This window comes from Micropterus dolomieu, linkage group LG01 (assembly GCF_021292245.1).
Source record: "Micropterus dolomieu isolate WLL.071019.BEF.003 ecotype Adirondacks linkage group LG01, ASM2129224v1, whole genome shotgun sequence".
NCBI classification, from domain to species: Eukaryota; Metazoa; Chordata; class Actinopteri; order Centrarchiformes; family Centrarchidae; genus Micropterus; species Micropterus dolomieu.
This window is the reverse complement of record NC_060150.1, coordinates 2,698,953-2,719,704: the sequence shown is the minus strand read 5'-3', so window position 1 is coordinate 2,719,704 and position 20,752 is coordinate 2,698,953. Positions and strand designations below refer to the sequence as shown.

General features: G+C 41.0%; 3 protein-coding genes across 6 annotated transcripts in view; all 3 read right to left on the bottom strand.

Moving 5' to 3' along the window:
• agap1 (ArfGAP with GTPase domain, ankyrin repeat and PH domain 1) overlaps positions 1 to 4,993 on the bottom strand; it is a 171,602-nt gene extending 166,609 nt beyond the window's left edge. The window contains exons 1-2 of one of the 2 annotated variants that reach the window (XM_046049966.1): positions 4,609 to 4,993; positions 3,825 to 4,037 (exon numbers count right to left, since the gene is read on the bottom strand). In XM_046049966.1, the coding sequence (XP_045905922.1) occupies positions 3,825 to 3,987 (163 nt within the window). In that variant the 5' untranslated portion in view covers positions 3,988 to 4,037; positions 4,609 to 4,993. Of the gene's footprint in view, positions 1 to 3,824; positions 4,038 to 4,608 lie in introns of those variants that run through there. The other variant, XM_046049972.1, reaches the window with a different exon arrangement.
• Positions 4,994 to 6,702: 1,709 nt separating this feature from the next.
• LOC123972268 (fas apoptotic inhibitory molecule 1-like) lies at positions 6,703 to 11,849 on the bottom strand. 2 transcript variants are annotated; one of them, XM_046051650.1, is made up of 5 exons: positions 11,249 to 11,849; positions 9,995 to 10,386; positions 8,247 to 8,475; positions 7,917 to 7,966; positions 6,703 to 7,070 (listed from the first exon to the last, which is right to left on the bottom strand). In XM_046051650.1, the coding sequence occupies exons 2-5, from the start codon at positions 10,109 to 10,111 to the stop codon at positions 6,921 to 6,923; spliced, it is 546 nt and encodes a 181-aa protein (XP_045907606.1). In that variant the 5' UTR covers positions 10,112 to 10,386; positions 11,249 to 11,849; the 3' UTR covers positions 6,703 to 6,920. The 2 variants fall into 2 exon arrangements, with proteins under 2 accessions (XP_045907606.1, XP_045907598.1); XM_046051642.1 differs by lacking the exon at positions 11,249 to 11,849 and having other exon boundaries at positions 9,995 to 10,803.
• Positions 11,850 to 13,220: 1,371 nt separating this feature from the next.
• Positions 13,221 to 19,685, bottom strand: LOC123972258 (ras-related protein ralB-B-like). Of its 2 annotated transcripts, none has more exons than XM_046051627.1 (5): positions 19,530 to 19,685; positions 18,157 to 18,313; positions 17,870 to 18,078; positions 16,136 to 16,310; positions 13,221 to 15,412 (listed from the first exon to the last, which is right to left on the bottom strand). In XM_046051627.1, exons 2-5 carry the CDS (start codon positions 18,268 to 18,270, stop codon positions 15,305 to 15,307), a joined length of 606 nt encoding a protein of 201 aa, XP_045907583.1. In that variant the 5' UTR covers positions 18,271 to 18,313; positions 19,530 to 19,685; the 3' UTR covers positions 13,221 to 15,304. The 2 variants fall into 2 exon arrangements, with proteins under 2 accessions (XP_045907583.1, XP_045907575.1); XM_046051619.1 differs by having other exon boundaries at positions 18,157 to 18,316; positions 19,530 to 19,668.
• Positions 19,686 to 20,752: the final 1,067 nt, after the last annotated feature.

Sequence of the window (20,752 nt, the reverse complement as noted above, 5' to 3'; positions counted from 1 at the left end):
GAATCCACACAGAGAGCCTGGGGGGGGTGAACAAACACACGGCGGTGAGGGCTAACTAGGTCGCACGGTGCGTTCACTGACTGCAGGCTGGACCGCCGACACAATAAGACAAAAGCAGCTCAAGTGGGAAAGAAACGTCTGCGTTTCTGGAGAGCAGCTCTGACAAACAGGCTGCAGAGATTAAAGACTCCAACTTTAACCAGCTGCCGTTTGGATCGGAGGCCGCTCATTTGAGTACTGGTCAGGCGCCAACTTAAGAAAGTAGGCTTTGGGTTGCACACAAATCAATGAGCGTCCGTATTTTAAATCCTTCACTAAACAACATGCGTACAAGCCTGACGTTTGTTATAAGAACGCAGAGATGAGTGAACAAACATCCACAACTGCTTCCTGTTGACACACACACACTCTCTCTGCCTCCTTGCTGGTGTTAATTATGTGAGTTTTAACGCCTTTAAGTCCGACCTGAGTCTGTAAAACCCTGCGAGGCAAAAAAAAACCAGTTTGTTAAAACTCGGCTGTGTTTCCTGCTGCGTGGGAAATGAAGTGAGCGGCGTTCACAGCCGCCTGACTCCAGCGCAGCTTTCTGCTCATGCAGCCACAGAAAGTGGGTCAGTGTCACCTGGCTGGCAGGATATCCATCCATCCTCACGCACACCTCTCATGCAAATGAGCCCTCCGCCGCCGGAGAGTGTGTGGCGAGATGTGAGTCACGCCTCACCTGCTTAATGGGACTCGTGAAATCGTCCGATAAGAGCAGCAGGAGTTTGTCTCAGAGGGACGGACAACTTACACAACAACAACAACAACAACAAGCACAGAGGGAGGACGGTGGCGCTCCAGCCGAGAGCTTGCGTAACATGACACGAATCTGAGCGACACGTCCAGATGTGCGCAGTGGGGCAGAGACAGAGGATGACAGAACTGCTGTTTTTGGGTTATTTCCAGCATGAAATTTAGGCTGAATGAGTCACTGTGTGAATTCAGGGAAAATGGAAATGAGCAAAGACGCAGCGAGTCCCCGCTCTGACTATTGTGTTGGTTCAGACGGCCGCTGAGCATCATCACGCGCTATGACACCCCAGCTGGTCCTCGTGTGCACTTTGATTCAATTTAGAGTTTACTGATTGTGTCCACATCCATTGTTACACCTCACATACACTCCTTTATCCTACTAGATGTCCTTCCAGCCAAAATCCTTTCATTACACTCACAATGTTGTAGAGATATCGGAGCGTTCGGGGAGAAACAAAACAGCCAGCGACCAACGACGCTGCCGACTACTTTCACGATTAATCGACTAATCGTTTGCTCTGTGAAATGTCCAGAGCCCAAAGTGACGTCTTCAATTTGCTTATTTTGTCCAAAAACCCTCCCAAGACTCTTCATTTACTGCCATAAATGACTAAAACAGCAGCAATTTCTCACATTTAACATGATGAAACCAGCATGTTTCACATCTTTACTTAAAAATATGACAAAAACTATTAATTGGTTATCGATAAATTTTCTTTCGACCAACTTGTGGGCTAATCGACTAATCGTTGCAGCTCTAATGGACGCTTTGTCACGTCCTTCAGCATCTGGTATTTGTTCCATTGTTGAACGCTAAAAAGTACTACTATATCTACACTGTTGTCACCCAAGACAAAAAAAGTCAACACTGAGTCTTTTTAGTGATGTTGCTGCCGTAGCAGTTTTAAACCCAGTCAAACTGCGACGTTTCACGACGTTTTTATTTTGAAAGTCTAACCAGAAGATAGGGCTGGGCGATAGGGCCGAAAATGTTATCACGATAAAAACATTTCATATCGTTCGATATAGATAATTATCGCGATATATGTCGAATCGTTATTTCTTTCGAGTTTAAAGGCTGATTTTTGCTCCTGAGTGAAAACTGAAGAAACCAGATGGTTAATTATGTGGTTAAACTTTTCTTTATGGTCAGAATGTGACAAACACTTGACGCCAAACAGTGGATCACGTCACCAATCTGAGGTGGAACATTCAAAACGATTATGATAAAATCTGTTTTAAATATGATTAGTTCATCTTTTTTCAGCCCTCTTTTTCCTCAACAAAATAAGTATTTTAATAGAAAATTTAAGCGATAATTTATCTGTGATTCAAATGAATTAAAGAAAATATTTATTGACGATATATTGAGCATTTATTATATTGTTATTGGGGGAAATTATATTGCGATAATTGTCATTATTGTTTTATTACCCAGCCCTACCAAGCTGCAGACGTTTTCTTTGTATCGATGCAAGCCTCGATTTAACACAGTGAAAGTCTCTTATTAGCAGCGCTGCTTGACATTTTCTGGGCTGTAAGGTCAGAAATCCTGTCAGAAAATGCGTCGACGTTAACCTTTAAAGCTGAGCCTAACGACAGTGAAGTTTTGCAGAGTTCAAGATGTGCTTTTAAGCCAGATTCTGGCCTATTTTTGGCCCAATCTGGCTTTTTATTCACCTTCTCTTCAAACTACGGGATCAGCACAGAGCTCCGGCTGACTGGACACGTGTTGTGTCCAACATACAGATGTTCCTAAACAAAGGCAGCACGCACAAACACAGACTTCACTGGCTCTTTTCTGCAAGCCTTTCATCATCGTCATCATGGGACCCAAAGGAATGAGCAGAAATTAAACTCACTCTGCTCCACTTCTCAGCTAATCAAATAAAAAGAGTCTGACACGGTCTCCGTTTCAGTCTCTCGAAGCTAACAAGCGTGTGACGTCGTTTCTCAGGAAACCCGGGTACCTTTACATGTCCACTGTTTTTATCTGGACATATATACGGAAAGCCTTTAAGGACAAAACTGTAATCATAATCACAAATGTATCACCGTTAACGGACAGCAGTTTATTTTCACTGGTGTCAATCAATAAATCAATACCGAGTGGTAGATTGTTTTACAAATGTGAGTACAAACGCAGGTTCAAATAGCTCTCATCTGTTTGGATTATTGTTTTTAATGAGCAATACAGGATGTTAGTTTAATCTGGCCGTCTGTTTGAAAGCGTTACTGATACGGTCTTTGAGACAGCGGATAACAAAACATAAACACTACAAAAATAAAACACAGCACTACGGCCTGTGCAGAAATCAGTCCCAACACACACGGTATGTTAAATAATGTCCACCAAATAGATAAACCACACTGCTAAGAAGCTCTAACACAATCTGCCACTCTCAGATATAAATCCCTGCTTTCAGATTTAATTTCCTTTTGGAGGAAAAGAAAATGCGAATTAAAAGCAGAACATAAGACTCTTACAAGCAGCTCATGATAACCAGACTCCTGACACACCTGTACGACGCTCCTGCCAAGACTCACTCGGCGTAATCCCAGTGTTCTCCTGAAATATTATTTCCAAATTAGCCTCACATCTCGTCTTTTAAACCCAAGACAGAAACCATCGTCCTCAAGGAATCAAACCCACCTCACTCATTCTGTCTTTTTAAAAGGTTATAAGAAGTTTCTCTCTCTGCTTTTCTGATACTAAAGTGTCTGACAGGAAAAAAGGAAAACAAATATGCCAATAAAAAGCTCTGGTCGGGTTGGTGTCCTGCCTCCACTGTAACTCCTCAACATTCATTCTGTCTTTAAAGTGCAGAGAACCAATTACATTCGCTGTAAGGACGAAAGCATCTGTTGACATCTCTCTCCAGATAAACCACAACACTAAACAAGGAACGTGCCACACTGAACTGACTTTTCAAGGACTTGGATTCATGGATTTTGGGGCTTTTCAAGGTAACCCGGCCTGACACCTTCATGAAGCAGCCACCCAAGCCGGTGCATCCTCCCCGTCCTACCTTCAATGGCGATGACATGCTCCCGGATCTGGTTCTGCAGCACCGGCTCCTCCACCCGCTCCAGCAGCTCGTAGATGGAGTAGATGTTGGGGTGGACGGACTCAAACCTCTGGATCTCGGACCGGATGGCGGCCGAGTTGGCGAGGTGCTGCTGGTAGTTCATCACTGCAGCTCCTGTCTGGACCCCCAAATGAAGACAGGTGGACTCTTCAGCTGGTCAGAGAGAGAGGGGGGGGGGGTTAGGACAAACAGGAAGGTGACAGCTGTGACCTCCAGGTGGGAGGGAAAGCATCAGTTCACGCTCTCATCTGTATCTTCAAGAACTTAACACATGAATTTAAACCTGTTTATCATCAGGTATTCAATATATTTTTATCCCAGGGTGGGTTTGGTGTTTTTAACCACAAAAAAAAGGCAGTTTAACCTCCTCTACATGCCTGGGAATATTTTAAAAAAGTGATATCTCCACTGGAGGCGGTCAGAGCGCTGCTGCTGGCCGGTGAAGGCAGCTGTTCCCCGGGGGGGTCCCGGTTCCCAATACCGGTGCGGTGACAGATGTGCGGCCGCCTGAGCAAAGCTTCCCCAAATCCTAACAGGCCGTGTGAGATTAAAACCACACCTCGTCGCGTTTAGCTGGCTTTGACACATCTTTTATGGTCACTTACAGTCATAAATGGCCGGACGAGAAGGGGAGAAAACGGCCTTGTTGCTAGGTGGCTAGGCTAGCCGGCTAAAGCTAACTAGCTTGTAGCTTCCAAGCGGAGGAAAAAGGGGAAAAACTCACCGTTTTTCAGCCGTTAAAGTCCGTGTTACATGGCGACTGAGCCGGGCGTTAAAGCCCCGGAGGGCAGGCTGGAGAAGCCATTTAAAAAAGACATAAAGTAGAAGAGCGGCTGGGGACAGTGTGGTAAACAGTTGCTGGATCGTGGTGGGTTAGTTAGGATGCCTGTTCCCGTCCGTGTTGTTTTGTTCTCCAGTCCGGGAACAGCTGCGCGGAATAACGTCCTCAGTCCACAACCGCGGGGTCCTCCTCCGAAATTAATCCAGAAGCTGTAAAGCGACAGGTAGGTTCACAGGCAGGTCCCGCACACGGTGCTGCGACTCTCAGCCGTTCCCCCTTCCCGAGCTGTGAGGTCCATCCCGTGTAGGCTGCAGGATCCCAGCCGGGAGCGTCATTACCCCTCAGAGCGTTTCCTCCGGGTCAAGCCGCACACACGGGACAACACGGGTTCCGGTTAGGGAGTTCAAAATAAAACCTGCTTCTGCGTCAGAGCCAGAGCTTTATTTGCCAAGTCTGTGTGCACATGGGAGGAATTTGACTCAGGATTGCGCATGAATGAACATTCAAGGCTGGGAGGGGAACAACAAGAGGGGGAAAACACAAAACAATCTCACAGCTCTGACCTAAACCCTAGTCAATGTGGACAGACTAACTAACATAAGGAATATAGAAAAAGGAAAGGTTAAGGATAAAAAAAAACAACACAATTCTTATATATATATAAGCCATAGTAATAATAATAATAATAATAATAGTAAAAGAACATGCATAGAAGATTAAATGTAAGAGAGGACACAATTTTCTGCCATATCATACATGTCGGAGGTGGGTGAGATATACATGTACACAAACATGCATACATGTACTCGTGTACACAGTGTGATGGAGCTCAGTGCAAAGGATGCTGGATTAAATAAGTATTATGTGCAGGTGTTGTACATGCGGTAGGTGGATTTAGTACACAGTATATATACGATAGAACAATATGAAGAGCTCTGAAATAGAGAATGATAAATAAATTAAAGTGGAAACCAGTAAACAGGTGCTGATTAGAGGCAGAGTTACTGGGTTATTGCACAGGAGTTGTTCCTGACACTGTGAGTCAGAGTCAGCTGTTCATCAGAGTGATGGTTTGTGGGAAGAAACTGTTCCTGAGTGTGCTGGTTTTGGCGTACAGTGCTCTGTAGCGCCTACCAGAGGGGAGAAGCTGGAGCAGATTGTGTCCGGGGTGAGATGGATCTGCGGTGATGTTTCCTGCCCGTTTCCTGACTCTGGGAAAAGTCCTGAATGGAGGGCAGGTTGGCACCGATTTTCTTTTATGCAGTCCTGACTGTCCGTTGTAGTCTGCTCCTGTCCTTTTTGGTGGCAGATCCAGATTTTTGTGCATGTTATAGCTAAACGATTGCAGTCCAGCCTTTACTTCTATAATCTATCTGCATCACTATGTAACAGGTGTCATCATTTTTGGAAATTAAACCATGTAAACCTGTCCTGGTAAAACCCCTCAATACAATTATGAACCTGAAAATGAGCATAATAGGACCACTTTAAAACTCAAAATAACGGGGGGACACGAGAGTCAGTTCCATTGGGGGTCCCAGGCCTTGTTAATCAGACCAGCTGCAGACGAGAACACTGTTACTGAGGTGCTGAATATTGTTTATGTATTTCTACATTGTCCTAAAAACATGAATCCACAAAACACAGATGAACTGGATATAAATAAGTGGAATTATCTGTGTCTCAGGCCTCGAAATAGCATACTTATTCCATTTAATATTGGTCTTTTTAGATCACATTTAGCCTGCTTATTCAGATTACATAAGGTTGTGCTGATTTTAAACAACATATGTGATGCTTTTATTTTGAACAACGAACCTCCCTTTTTCCGGTCTGTCTGTAGCCAATCGCTGCGTGCTTGACGGCATTCAGTTGCGTGGAGGCTGCGCACAAATCAGCTTAATTCTCAGATTTCTTCCTTCTTATTCAAGGTTTTGACAGCGGAATATACTTTACAATGGGGGCCCCTTCAAAATAAAGTTGCAAAGCACCAACAGGCATGTGTCAAAAGAAATCACCCAGCAGAGCATAAAAAGATACAGTTCAGTGTTTATTTGCTATATTTAAATGAACATATTTGCGCGTGTATTTTCTAAATGTGCAGTCAAAACCAACTCAAACACAAAAAGTCCTGATCCTCCATCACAAAGCACAGCCAGTGTAGTATCTGCTTGGTATTTATACATGGCATCCAAATACTTCATTCATAGAGTCTCTTTGAAAGTTATACTCTGTTCCAACAGTCTGCTCCGGCACTATTGTGTTGAAGCTGGTATTTTGTCCCCGTCCAGCAGTAAACAGTGCACAATGCCGCTCTTTTTCTTCCCACCGCTCGTAGCCTTGATGCAGCACTCGTGTTCCCCCACCATGAAGTGCGTCTCTGTGCCGTCGTCTACGAACTCTCCCTGTGGGACAGTCCAGAAAACACTGAGAAGTTTTAGGATTCCAGCTGCAGTCCAGCCATTTACGGGGGAAAATGTGAACTTTTTACATCTCAAAATGGCATCAGAGGCAGAGTTTCACTGTCACAACAGATTGTTTCCTTTAAACTTTATTTTGAAAGGAACTCTTCAGAGGACAGAAACACCTGTGTCAATACAGGACAACATTTAAACATCCTTTAAAATAAGGGAAAGTAGAATTACCAAACAGCATCATGTTATAAGACTCTAACTCAAAGCTTTGATCTTTAAAGTTAGTGAGTAAAAAGTTTAATTACTACTAGTAGAATGGATTTTCATTTACTAGAACGTAAAGAGATTGAATAAAGAATAAAGAGATTATACATGGCTTTTCTTTGTTCTGATATCAGCATTATATATCCTGCTCTCTAAATATCGGCCATTGAAAACAGATATCAGTCGACCGCGTGAAAAGACAAGGCGTGAAAATCGTCCACTTTGCTGGCTGTTAGCTTTACTTATATAGGAGGTAAAATAAATCTTTGTGCAAACAGACATTAACAGGCTGCACAGCACGTGTCCAACTACAGAGCAGAAGCTCCTAACTTTATATTTTTTATTCATCTGGCAGCTCCAGTGGGAGTTAAACCCATTCATTTATGCATTTAGCTCCAGATGGAAGTTTATTCACAGATATTTTTCTTTTTATCTATGCGGCAGTGGACTGAAACTCACCGTCAGATACAGTACAAATGTTGTTAGACTCTAGTTATATTTTCACAATATGAATACAACTACTTTACAGTTTGTTCATTTTGGGGCTCCAAGTATTTGTTGAGAGATTCTCACCATCGTGTCCATTTTCTGCCCGTTGCACCAAACATCCATCGTGTCCTTTTCTGTTGGAATAAAGTTTTACACATTATCATTCCCTTCATTGCTGTTATGGATCTATGGTGTGTCAGTCTCTAATGATCTCTGAATTGCATGAGTGAATTAAGTTTCTCTGAACAGTCTTTTTGTTATACAAGACATCAACACAGGCACAGTTTCTGTTGTCCAGCCGGTTGTCATGTTTCCTAAAATAACTGCACTGAGCTCGAGCTGAGCAGATTATGCTTCAGCGTTTACCTGCATTCCCTCCTGCAAACAAACAGCAGGGACACATTTGTGGCTCACCGAGTACGACCCTGCAGTCCTGTCCGTCCACTTTGAGCAGCCAGGTTTTGGTGGTCTGGGCCCGGTCACTGATGAACTTCTGCAGGCTCTTCCCGTCAATCTCCAGCGTGTACTCGTAGGCAAATCCGCTGATGGCCTCGATGATTATGGTGGCTTTGGTGTGGGCGCTTCCCACGGTGAAGGTTTCCTTTCCAACCAGCTTGAACAGCCAGTCTTTTCTGATGACTTCCTGTTGAGGAAACATGCTGTCTGCTTTAGGACTGACAGACAAACACCTGCTACAGCACATTTATTTATTCAGTTATCAGTTTTTGATGGGTTTTGATCCGTACTGGAAGAAGTACTCAGATTTTTTTGGGAAGTAAAAACCACAATAAAAGAATATTAAAAGGCCCAGACCAAAGGTAATAAAATCTGCCTAGTTAAAGTAGTTAACACGTTATATGTTGTCATTTAGGGAGTTGTATTTCTTTGACAAACTAGTTCAGACATGCCAAGAAACCGCAGCAGCTAAAGATCCAGATATTTCCCCCAGGAGTTGGTGGAGACCAAAAACAGAGCTAAAAAAATAAGTGAATTGATCTTAAATTCATCAGATGAATACAAACACAACTCCAGATGAATGTTTATTTTGGCTGGATCTGTAACTAGACTGTTGTTTTAAGCAACATCTACTTTGTAGGGTGATAATGTGTCAATTATATGTTTTTAGCTTCTTTTACACCCCCAAATGGGCCCAAAAATTAATGTAGAATCTAATAAAAAGTTGTAAAATATACTGTATGTGTTTGCATAGTTTACGAGTATGTACAAAGTATAAGTATGTACAAACACAAAAGGCAGGGCAAACCACAAAAGAAAATCGTGGCCACAAGAGACGGGATTAAGATGAGATTAAGACAAAAAGCATCATATTAACGGTATCATGTTCAAGAACTTTATTTTATTGTTGTTTAATTTAGTAAGGTCGTATAATCCTATTTGGAACAATGATTCTAATAAATAAACACAAAGATACACATTAGAGAAAGTGAAATGAGGTATTTCGATTCTAGTTTAACACACTTCTGTATTCAGGCAGGATTTTTACATTTCTTCAGATACTACACTGAAGTACCATTTTGAGGTACTTGTACTTGAGTATTTGCATTTGATCAAAGTTTCTACTCCAACAAATTTCAGAGGGAAACATCAGATTTTTTAAATGCACTACATTTATCCAACAGATTTTAAAACATGATTAATTGTTACAGATTAAATTCCATAAAAACAATAGAAGTAGTTAGAAGTAGCTCCACCTCGACCAACTACAGTATTAAAGTACAACATTAATTGATGGGTTGAATTGCATAATGAATACTTTTACTTTTGATACTTTAAGTGACTGCCAGTACTTCTGTATTTTAAGTAAAATTGTTTGGAGTATTTGAAAGTGTATCAAATGTTCTGAATTCTTGTTCCACCACTGTGAGGACATGAATCAGCTGTTTGGACCCAAAACATCCCAACATAAATCTGAGGGGTCACAAGAGAAAGAACATTTCTATGACACAAAATTTTGTTAATTTTTTTCTTTTACTTTTGTGAAATACTCGATACTTTCACTCGTTCATGCTTCTAAAATCCTTCCAGAACAACTAAATGCGATGTCACAAGTAGACTTTCTTTTAAGGGATTAAAACCCAAAAATGGTTTGGAACCACTGACAACCCCCCCCCCCCCAGAAACGGACTTAAACAGGGTCTCACCTGTCCGTTGATGTAAACAATGCGTTTCCCGGTGGTGGTGCCATGAGCAAACTCAATCCTGTAAACGCCGTCGCTCAGAGCCACCTCCCACATGGCCACCACATCTCCACACAGCATCTCGGACACACCTCAGGATCCTTTCCTGAAAATCACAAAACCATGTTCTCAGAGCAACATGTCGGCCGGAAAGTCATATTTGGGAGCTGTATGTGGAGGAGTGTTCGTCCTGCGCTGCTCAGCCGTGGTGTCGTCTCAGCAGCAGGTGTATTACTGTAAGAGGCTTACAGATGGAAGCTCAATCTATACTGCCAGAGACAATTAGGACAAGCTTTGGTTCGCATCCGGGGTTTGTTTGAGCCAGCAGGAACATCTCCGCACCACGGAAACCTCCTCTGGAACACACGTTAAAAACAGAAAGTGTGTTTGTAGGTTAATGTTCTGGGGCTGACCTCTGACCTTTATATAGGCAAGGCAGACAAAAGAAAAGGGTAACGCAGGAACAGGTCAAACAAATATACAACGGACATACAGTGCATTATCTGTAACGACACAGAGGATCAGAGAAGAATAAGGTCATAAGGAAGGGGACAGGAAACAAATAAAGGAAGGGAAGAAGCAACAATAAATAAAAGGAAGGAAAAAAGGTAAAAGGTAAGGGGTAAAAAAAAAAGTGAAAGGACGGAAAGTGGGAAACAAGGTAAGAAGAAACCACAAGTAAAATGAAGGCTAGTAGGAAGGAAGGTAAGAGGGAAAATAGAGTAATAGGATCAAAAGTTGGGAAAGAAGGTAAGAGGGAACAAAAAGTAAAAGGAACAAAAGTTGGGAAAGAAGGTAAGAGGGAACAAAAAGTAAAAGGAACAAAAGTTGGGAAAGAAGGTAAGAGGGAACAAAAAGTAAAAGGAACAAAAGTTGGGAAAGAAGGTAAGAGGGAACAAAAAGTAAAAGGAACAAAAGTTGGGAAAGAAGGTAAGAGGGAACAAAAAGTAAAAGGAACAAAAGTTGGGAAAGAAGGTAAGAGGAAACAAAAAGTAAAAGGAACGTAAGTGGGAAAGAAGGTAAGAGTGAACAAAAAGTAAAAGGAAGAAAAGTTGGGAAAGAAGATAAAAGGGAATAAAAAGTAAAATAAAGGAATGTGAGCAGGGAAGTAGTAAAAAAAAGTAACGAAAGTGAGATAGAAGTTAAGAGCGAACAAAAGTGAAAGAAGGATAAAGGCAACAACAAGTTAAAAGAAGTGATATTTCTTGAGAATCAAACCAAAACAAGTTCTGCTGTCGGTATGTCCGTGTGTTTCAGAGCATCCAGCAGGCGTGTTCAACACAACAGACAACAGAAAGCAGCTCTGCCGGCTCTCCAGCAGTGTTTCAGACAAAGCTGCTATTGTGTTGCTATTGCTGTTTGCAGAAGACACTGGATCCACAGACGGTTTCATGTGTGTCATATCTGATCTCAAGCCAGTAAAACTCTCAGATCATCACAGAGGGAAGGAAGTGCTTAACAACTGTCTCTGTACTGAACACAGCAGCTTGTATAAGTCAATCACATTCTGATTTAATCCTCATTCTTTCCTCGCTAAAATTAACCCACATTTATTGAGGGAAGAGGAGGAACAGAATGAGGGCAAATAAGTACAAAATAAGCATAAAAATATAAACGAAAGGAGTTCACCTACTTGCCTGAATTCACTACTGGATTGGATTTTTGGCAAACACAAAGTGAATAAAGGAAACGTTTCCCCTTTAATCACTTTAAAGTTAAAAGAGGGTTTCTTCACATCACAGTCATATTCTGAATATGTTTCAGCTCTTATTCTTCCATGTAAACATTCCATGTTTACTTTATTTTGTTATATAAATGTAGAATTAAAATTTTTTAATTTAAATTTAACTTCTGAGATTTTTAATTATTAATTATTTTTAATAAATTCGATTTCATTTATTTTATTTTAATCTTAAATGTATTTCATAACTGATATTGTAACTTTATTTCAACTTACTAACATTGAGATTTTTTAAATAATTATACTTTATTGTATTTTGTATTATTTTTAATTTAACCGTTTCACTCATATTGTAATTTTTATTCAACTTATCTAACTTTTAAACTATTTTTAATAAATTATATTTTATTGCTATTTGTATTTTAAATGTATTTCACAACTGATATTGTAACTTGTATTTAACTTATCTTAATGTTGAGACTTTGTATTGTCTTTATTTGTAATGAATTTTATAGTACCGATATTGTAAATTTTATTTAACTTGTCTAAAGTATGAGATTCATAATGATTGTTTTGTGACATCTCTGTGCTGCAGGAAATCAGCATGAACATCAAAGCACCGACAGTAAAGTTAAATTCAAGGAAGGACAGAATTAAAAAAATAGAGCAGCACGAAGAAGAGTTGCTTCTGCTAGTCAAACGAGTTTGACCTGAAATAGAGATAAAGCGTCCACGTTTGACTTCTTCAGACACAATTACTTTCAAGATAAACATTTTTAGATTAAAGGTATAATGGAGTTCAGAACAAACAAAAGTGCATTTTTTTTATTTGTCCAAACAAATATCTTACCATTTCAAACCAGGGGACAAAGTAGGTTTAACAAATTCATCTCACACATTTGACCCAGCAGAAACCTTAACTTTACGTATTACCAGGTGTCACCTGCTGGTTGGGAGGTCAAAGGTCGAACTCCTGAAACAGCTGATCTGCCTTTTAGTGCAACAAATTTTCACTTTATCAAGTAATGTCAAATCAACCTAAACAAGTAACAACATTCTTAATCCACTAACATATCTTTTAAGTTTAAGAAAATAAAACTTTAAAGGAGTCAAAAATAAAGCATAACATTGTGTAAATTTCTTTGTAACCTCAACTGTTATGTAAACTGCAAAGTGACAACAAATGTTTCTTTTTCTGTGTTAAAATAGAGAGTTTTGATATTATTAATTATATTAATGATATAAATTAACCTTTTATCCAAAGTTAAGCCAGCAATGCCATCTAGTGACCAGAGAATATATCACAACTTTCACAGTTTCTTCCGGATAGAGACTATTTAAAAGGTAGAAAAAAACCCCCACTAATTATTTAGAGATTTATTTGTTTCTAATGTTGTTTTTACTTTTACTTCATTAATAAAGACAAATATTGGATGATTAAATCCATCTCCCAGAGATGATTATTTCATCAAGTCAGATACAAAACAATTTATTTTCAATCAAACATTCTGTTGTTGGCATTCAGCTTTATTGTAAATCTTAAAATATTTCACATTCACAACAAGTAAATGGCTTTTTGAACACAGATTCTTTGATACTAACGACAAACAGAGCAGCATAAATACAGGACAGTATTATGAAGAGCTGTCTGATATTTGCTTTTGTCTTTCGGTGATGCTTTTATGTTACTTTTTATTTCCACAGAAGTTTCCAAGAAAAAATATTTACATTTGGTACATTTGTTTAGAGACAATGGGAACATACCAATTATTCATAAGTAATTCACTGGAAATGCACTAATGAACGGTCTCTGTTTACTTTAGTACCAAATTACAATTTAAAGTGTAACCCTTTTTCATTTATACTCCTCTAATTTGTGTAATCCAAAGTTTATAAGCATATTAATGCTGCTAGAATATGTTTGATCCCACCGGCGACACATCCGGGGGCTCGATCAAACAAAGCAGCCGTGATCCACCTGTGTTTTCTTTTATTATCAAATGGAAATGAGTTTCTCGGGGGGGACACAACAACAACAACAACACAAACAAACTTTCAAACCACAGACGTCATAAATACACAGATAATGACCCCGATGACCTTTAAATAGTAATTCCCTTTTAAAGATGATTATAAATTATACTCGTGTTCTAAAGGGAGGTGAAGAGTTGAAGCTGTCGTACAAAAGGAGTGTCTGGAAGTGTACTGATTATATATCAGGAATGTGCGAAAATACTCGAGCGAAACAAAAGCAGGGAACTCATGGCATTATGTAGGATAAAACTCTCTCTTTCTCCGATTCACAGTCAGTCGTGACCACAAAACGTGTCAAACGAGAAAAAGTTTAAGGCACAAAATCTCACCCTGGAACATCTCCACTGACAGATCTGGGAAAATGGCTTTTCTTCAGCTAATAGTGGGTCTACCTAAAAGACAAATTCACGATTGTCAAAGATTCACAACAGCGCAGGAGAAGAAAGGAAACGTACAGTACATGGCCATAAGTATATGGACACCCCTGTGTACAGGTTTGTAGCATGTCACATGGTGCAGAACGGGTCTAATAAAGTAAAACGTCTCAATCTGTGACAATCGGTAACACTATGATGGCAGAGACATGTCATGACATGTTCTCTCTCTGCACTGTTTGGAAAATGTGCACTGAAACCTGCAATAACTGATTTAATAACAGCTTTTGAGGTGAAACGTTGAACTTGTGAGCAAACAGCTGCTTATTTCCACATCAAACAGGAACATGATTATTCATTCAGTCGTGTTTGTGTCACCTGATCAATGTCCAGTGATCCCTCTCTCATAGCTCTTGGTCTCCACCACCTCCTGGCTCTTTAGCTGCTAAATGCTCCACTATGTTCACCAGCTTGTCTCTGACTGTGTCTGTCTGCTGTTTTCTTCTCTACAAATGACAGCATGAGAGCGCTGTGAGTGAAGCAGAACAGGAAACACGACATCTGTTATTGTAAAAATACAGACTGCTCCATAAAGAACTGGTTTTCCCAGTGCGGTGTGGAAGAACATGACCTTTGGGACGAACCGGAGAGCCGACTGGGAGCCAGACATGATCACCAGCATCAGACCTCACTGATGCTCTGGTGTCTGAACGGGAGCAAATCCCTGCAGCAAGTTCAACAACATCAAGACTGAAACCAGAGGAGTGGAGGCTGTTAGAGCAGCACAAGTGTCCACATACTTTTGGCCACATATAAGTCGGACCACACAATCTGTACATAAAGAGGAAGCAGAATGAGGAAAACTTTAAAGGTCACCAAGCAAACAATAATGGAAGTGAGAGTCTTCTGGTGAGTTTGGCAACATGAGCTCAAATACTTACAGTAACTATTAAATTAAACTATTTTAAATTTGGATTTTAGACATTTGGAGAAAAATACATTTGCAGGTGTACAAATAAATGCCCAAATAAACGTGCAGGTGAGGAGTCAGAGTAGTAAGTCTCCCCAGCTGTTGAGTGTTGATGTGCAGTCAGGCAGGTTGATGGTTTGAAGCTGCTGCCTGTCTCAGTCCGTCTGACTGTTTTTGGGTGTTGGCACTTTGTCACCTCGCCTGTGACCTCGCAGTTAAAGTAAGCAGCAGTGCTTTTTCTTCTTCTTGCCGCTCGGCCCGTTCTTATCTTTGCTTTCCGCCAGTTTCTTCTTGCGTACCTCCCGCATCAGGTCGAAGAACACCTGCGACGCAGAAGAGAGAGCGTTAAAAGAGGAAATCCTCATCGTGTCGTCAGCAAAGCGTTCAGACTGAAGCACATGTGTGAGGCGGCACAATGCAGAGATCTGTAATAATGAAGATCAGTCAGTTCTGAGATCATGTGGATATCAAACTTTCTCAGCTGTTTTCAGTGGTGGAGGAAGTATTCAGATCCTTTACTTGAGTAATTAAGTAAAAGTATTAATACCACAGTGTAAAACAAAAAGTATTACTTCTCTATATTACTTCTACTTCTGTATATCCTGAACACTAATATAGCAGCAAACAACTATTTGCTATGCATCATTACAATAATGTAAATATTGTACATATCCACATTTTTTCCCCCTTTATATTCATACATTTCTTTACTTACAAACTTTCTATTATCATTTCTCATACTCATCTCAAACTTGCGGCAGTATGAGCTGTTACTCTTGATTACAATATACTGATTTTGAACTCAAGTACCTATGAAGAGATCTGAAACGAGTGGATGATTAATCGATGAGTTGATTGAGTAGTAACATTTCAGCATCAGTGACCTCAGAGTGTGGCACTATGCTCACGCAGCTGGTATTTCTAGAGTCTCATCGTCTCAGCTTCTGTTTCACATTAAACAATTAAAGACATGTGGTCTTTCTTCCCGACTGGACAAGATAAGGTGGTCGGTGAACAGTCTGCAGGTTGTTGGAAGCTCCGGTTACCTTGTCGACGTTGGCTCTCGTCTTGGCCGAGGTCTCAACGTACTGAACCCCCCACTCGCCGGCCTTCGCCGTGGCCTCGTCAGCAGAAACCTTACGCCGCTCCTCCAGGTCCGACTTGTTCCCCACCAGGAGCAGAGGGATCGCCTCCTCCTCCTTCACCCGCAGGATCTGCTCCCTGACACACACACAAAGGATCCAATCATCATCCACGTTTAAATTAAGCTCAGAGTCAAACAAATATCTCATCCCACTGTGCGCTGAACAGAACACACAGCTTTTAAATGTAAGATACATTATATTAAGATATTTGTAACTTTAAAATTGGTGAGAGGTAAACCTAAAGTGAGGCAAAAGGTTTCAGATCAGTTAAAGCTGTCCAGCCCACCACAGTCCTCTGGAGAAGACAAGAGAAACGCAGGTTTTAATAGTTCAAGTTCCTTTATGGTTATTCATCAACATACCGAGTATAGAAATTAACAAAAAAGAAAATTTAATCGACAGCTATTTTGATAATCGATTCAGTCATTTTTTTTTAAGCTAAAATGTGAAACTTGCTGTCTCCTTAAATGTGAGGAACTGTTTATGTCTTTGGGTTTTAGTTTGTACAAAAAAGAAGCAATTTGAAGACGTCATTTTGAGCTCTGGGAAATTGTGATGAACATTTTTCTATTACTTGACATTTTATAGCCTAAATGATCAGTCGATTAATCGTGATAATAGTCGGCAGATTAGTCGATAATGAAAATAATCATTAGCCTCAGCACGACATGCAACAGTAACTGACACTAGCCGCCGAAGTTGAATTGTCTTGAACTATTGGTGCGCAGATCGCTGGAAGAGAGACTGATCCTCGCTGTTTGTGAGTTTCCAGAATCTATGACTGTTTAACTAAATAGGACATCAACAGGAGGGAATTCACACGGCAGAGCGTCCCCGCAAAACTAGATGAAGGCCAATCAGGTAAAGTTATGTAGCCTACAATTTTAACTTAAGTTAAATAGGCTACAGCTGTGTAGCGCACAGAGGCCGTTGCCATGGTTACTCTCCATAGAGCGCCTGCCGTTTACTCGCGGAGCGCTCGTCTCCCTGTCTGTTCACCTGAGGAGCGCAGAGCGACCCCGCGAGGCCAAGTTGCAACTTTGCAGGCTGATCAACCTGTGACCCAGGGTTTGACTGTATGTTCAGAGAGCAACGGATTTTCAAAATAATAATAAGATAAAAATAAAAACTGTGTTAAGGCACAATGAAATAATAATGGGCGTTAATTAATGCGTTAACGTTATAATAACATATTAACGTGCCCAGCCCTAATTATAAAGTACGTAGTATAACATGTATCTGAAGTATGTACACCTTATTGGAGTATCTATACTTAAAAGTTGTCATTCTTAGTGGAGTGGTTATGTGTGTTAAATGTAGAGCAGACAAAGTTATGATACGCTGTATGAGCTACTTTTTACATGCATGTCAATAAAGCTGCGCCCTGAGAAAGAACCCGATTGCGGTGAGACGGTTTTAAGGGACGAGCCACGCAGCTGGATGAACCCTGCGTCGCTCTGCTGAGATTAATCTTGTGTACATTTCTAAAAGGGTTCAGGAAAATAAACAGCCGTTTGCAGCATCGTGGACTTTAAGCACCTGTTTATGACAACAGGTTAATTTTACTCTAAATTTATGAGCTTTACCAAAGAGCGCCGGCCGCTGTGAGGCGTAAACGATAAGCCAGGAGCAAACCTGAATTCGGACGTGGCGGTGAAGGACTCGTGCTCTGTGATGGAGAAGACCAGCAGGAAGCCCTCGCCGCTGCGGAAGTAGTTGTCTCTGATGGCGGCGTAGTCCTCCTGACCTGCCGTGTCCAGGATGTCGATCTGAACGTCCTCGCCATCCAGGACCACCTTCTTCCTGTAGCTGTCGGCCTTGGTGGGCTCGTAGTCTTCCACGAACTGGGAGCAGAGAAAAGATTATGTGACAGGAAGCAGAAGCAGCGAGGGTTTATGGGAAATGTAGTGCTGCAGTCTCACCTCGTCGTACATGAACTGCAGCGTGAGGGCAGACTTCCCCACTCCGCCGCTGCCCACCATGATCACCTTATGGAGGACCAGAGAGGTCTGGCTCTTGTTCTTGCCGGTGGCCATGACTCTGGTCTGTCTCAGTCCAGTGGTTCACAGCTCCGCCTGACTGCTGAAGACCAGCAGGGGCAAGCAGAGACCAGCAGGGGCAAGCAGAGACCAGCAGGGGCAAGCAGAGACCAGCAGGGGCAAGCAGAGACCAGCAGGGGCAAGTAGAGACCAGCAGGGGCAAGTAGAGACCAGCAGGGGCAGGCAGAGACCAGCAGAGACCAGCAGGGAGAGGGAGAGACAGGCACAGTAGAGACCAGCAGGGGCAGGCAGAGACCAGCAGAGACCAGCAGGGAGAGGGAGAGACAGGCACAGGATGAGATGCACAATTTCTGATAAAAAACAAAAGCCAGACACAGATTCGTGTAATACACACATGAATCAATGGATATTAAAAACAAACAAAAAAAAAAAGTATGAATCGTGAATTGAGGACATGAACTTGGAAAACAGGTTTAAAAAAGTGTAATTTCTTTTCATCCAGATGGTTATAAGCACACCTCTGAAAGAGAGATAGGTACTGCTAAACTAGGTTATGTGTTTTTGAAAGCTCCTTAAAGACTTATCTTCCTGGTCTGTCACTGGAATGATTAAAAACAGAGCAGGGGGCCCACGGCACATTCACAGGTCCCAGATCGTTCGTGTTGCACCCCTGGGCCTACTGAAGCAGTGTTGAGTGGTCAGGTGAAGGGCCTTCTGATAAAAGAGCCACTGTAAATACACAGCAGCGAAGTAGGTGGAAAAAAAACCCCTCTTGTCAGTGACCTTTCCTGCCTGAAGGTCTCCAACATGAGGGTAACGTTACAACAGCAGCAGCAGTGGAGTAAAAATATATCAGCTCCAGGACTGAAATGAGTAATAGTGGGAACTCTGAATAACCTCAGCTGTAAAAACAAATAAGAAGTATATGAACAATATGCCTGGCTGTGCTAAAAGCGGAACTATAAGCCATCCTGTCAACACACAACTTCAGCTTCCCCTCCGTGTTAACCAGCTGACAGCTGTAAACGACTTTCTACAAGACACTGAGCAGCCACTTTAGCTCTTCCCGGCTCCCGCCTCCACACTCCTCAAAGCCGCCTCTGATTGGATGAGGCGCAAGTCGCGACTCCTGTACGGCGGTTGCTATTGGCTGCTTGGAATGTCGCTCACCGCTCCGATAGCTAGCCAGAGAAGCAACGGCTGATAGCGCCTTGTTTCTTTCCCTCAGTGGAGACGCCATTAAAGAGCGGCGCTAAGCTAACTGAAACAACACGTAGGAAGGACACTATACACACCTGCTAACGTGTTTTTCGGTCGCTCGCTGAGGAATCCGCCATACACCGACACACACTGAACTTTTACAAGTTGACCAGGGGAGTCTCTGCCCCACCTTGTACCCGGACTCTGCCGAAGATCGTGTATAAACGGCAAGAGGAGTCACTCCGCGGCTAAACAAAGTGGCGGTAGCATAGCCGTTACCAAGGCGACGGTTTTAGAGATCGGCCGACATATTGCTTAAAATCACACTTTACTCCAATTTCATGCGGATTAATACTTTTCACGTTACATTATTTATGTTAAGAGTCACATCAAATGTACGTATGTGGCTTTAAATGCTAATATTTTTTTTGGTAACTGTTAAAATACTGTATTGTTACGTCACAGGAAATTAGATTTGTCCTCCTCGCACAAAGGCAACAGCGATCTATCGACAAGACAAGTAAATACTTAAAAATAAATAAATAAAAAAGTAAAACCAATGAGCTAAAAATATACTATACCCTTTAATAATAACAATAATAATACAAATTATAATAAAAAATAAATGATTCATAAAAAAAAAAAAAAGAAACCCAATGCTACAAGAGTTATTGCAGCACCAGGGCCAATTTAAAATACATTTCAAAAATATCTAAGAAAACAACAATAAATTAAAAACAGCCAATGTACAGACCTCACCCGGAAACAGCCACCGAGTGATACATCTTACTTTTACCCATCTTCTTCAGGAGGAGGCAGATAACACTAACAGGATGTGATGTCACCGAATTCCTTCTATTCCTTATCAATTTATTTATTTAATTAAAATAGAATTTAAAAAATACTTTATTAAAGGTTGACAGAAACCCGTTTGGTGCAGTAGTGTGTATGCTACAGTGTTTTATTTATATAGTATAATAATAATAATAATAATAAAAAAATCTTTATTTATAAATATATCTTTTTTTAGTGCAAAGACAATAAAACACATATAAAAAAGATAAAAAGATACACGATAAAAGCAAGTAAACACTTAAGAAGTTAAATGACAGTTAAATGAAAAAAATAAATAAATTCAACTAAATGTTCAGGAAGTAGGCTAAATAAACACAAACAGTCTGTTGATAATTAATAAACAGCGGTGGACAAAGTATTCAAAAGTACTAATACCACACTTAAAAAATACTCTGTTTCAAGTAAAAGTCCTGCATTGATATGTCACCTGAGTAAAAGCATGTAAACAGTATAAAGTACAAGT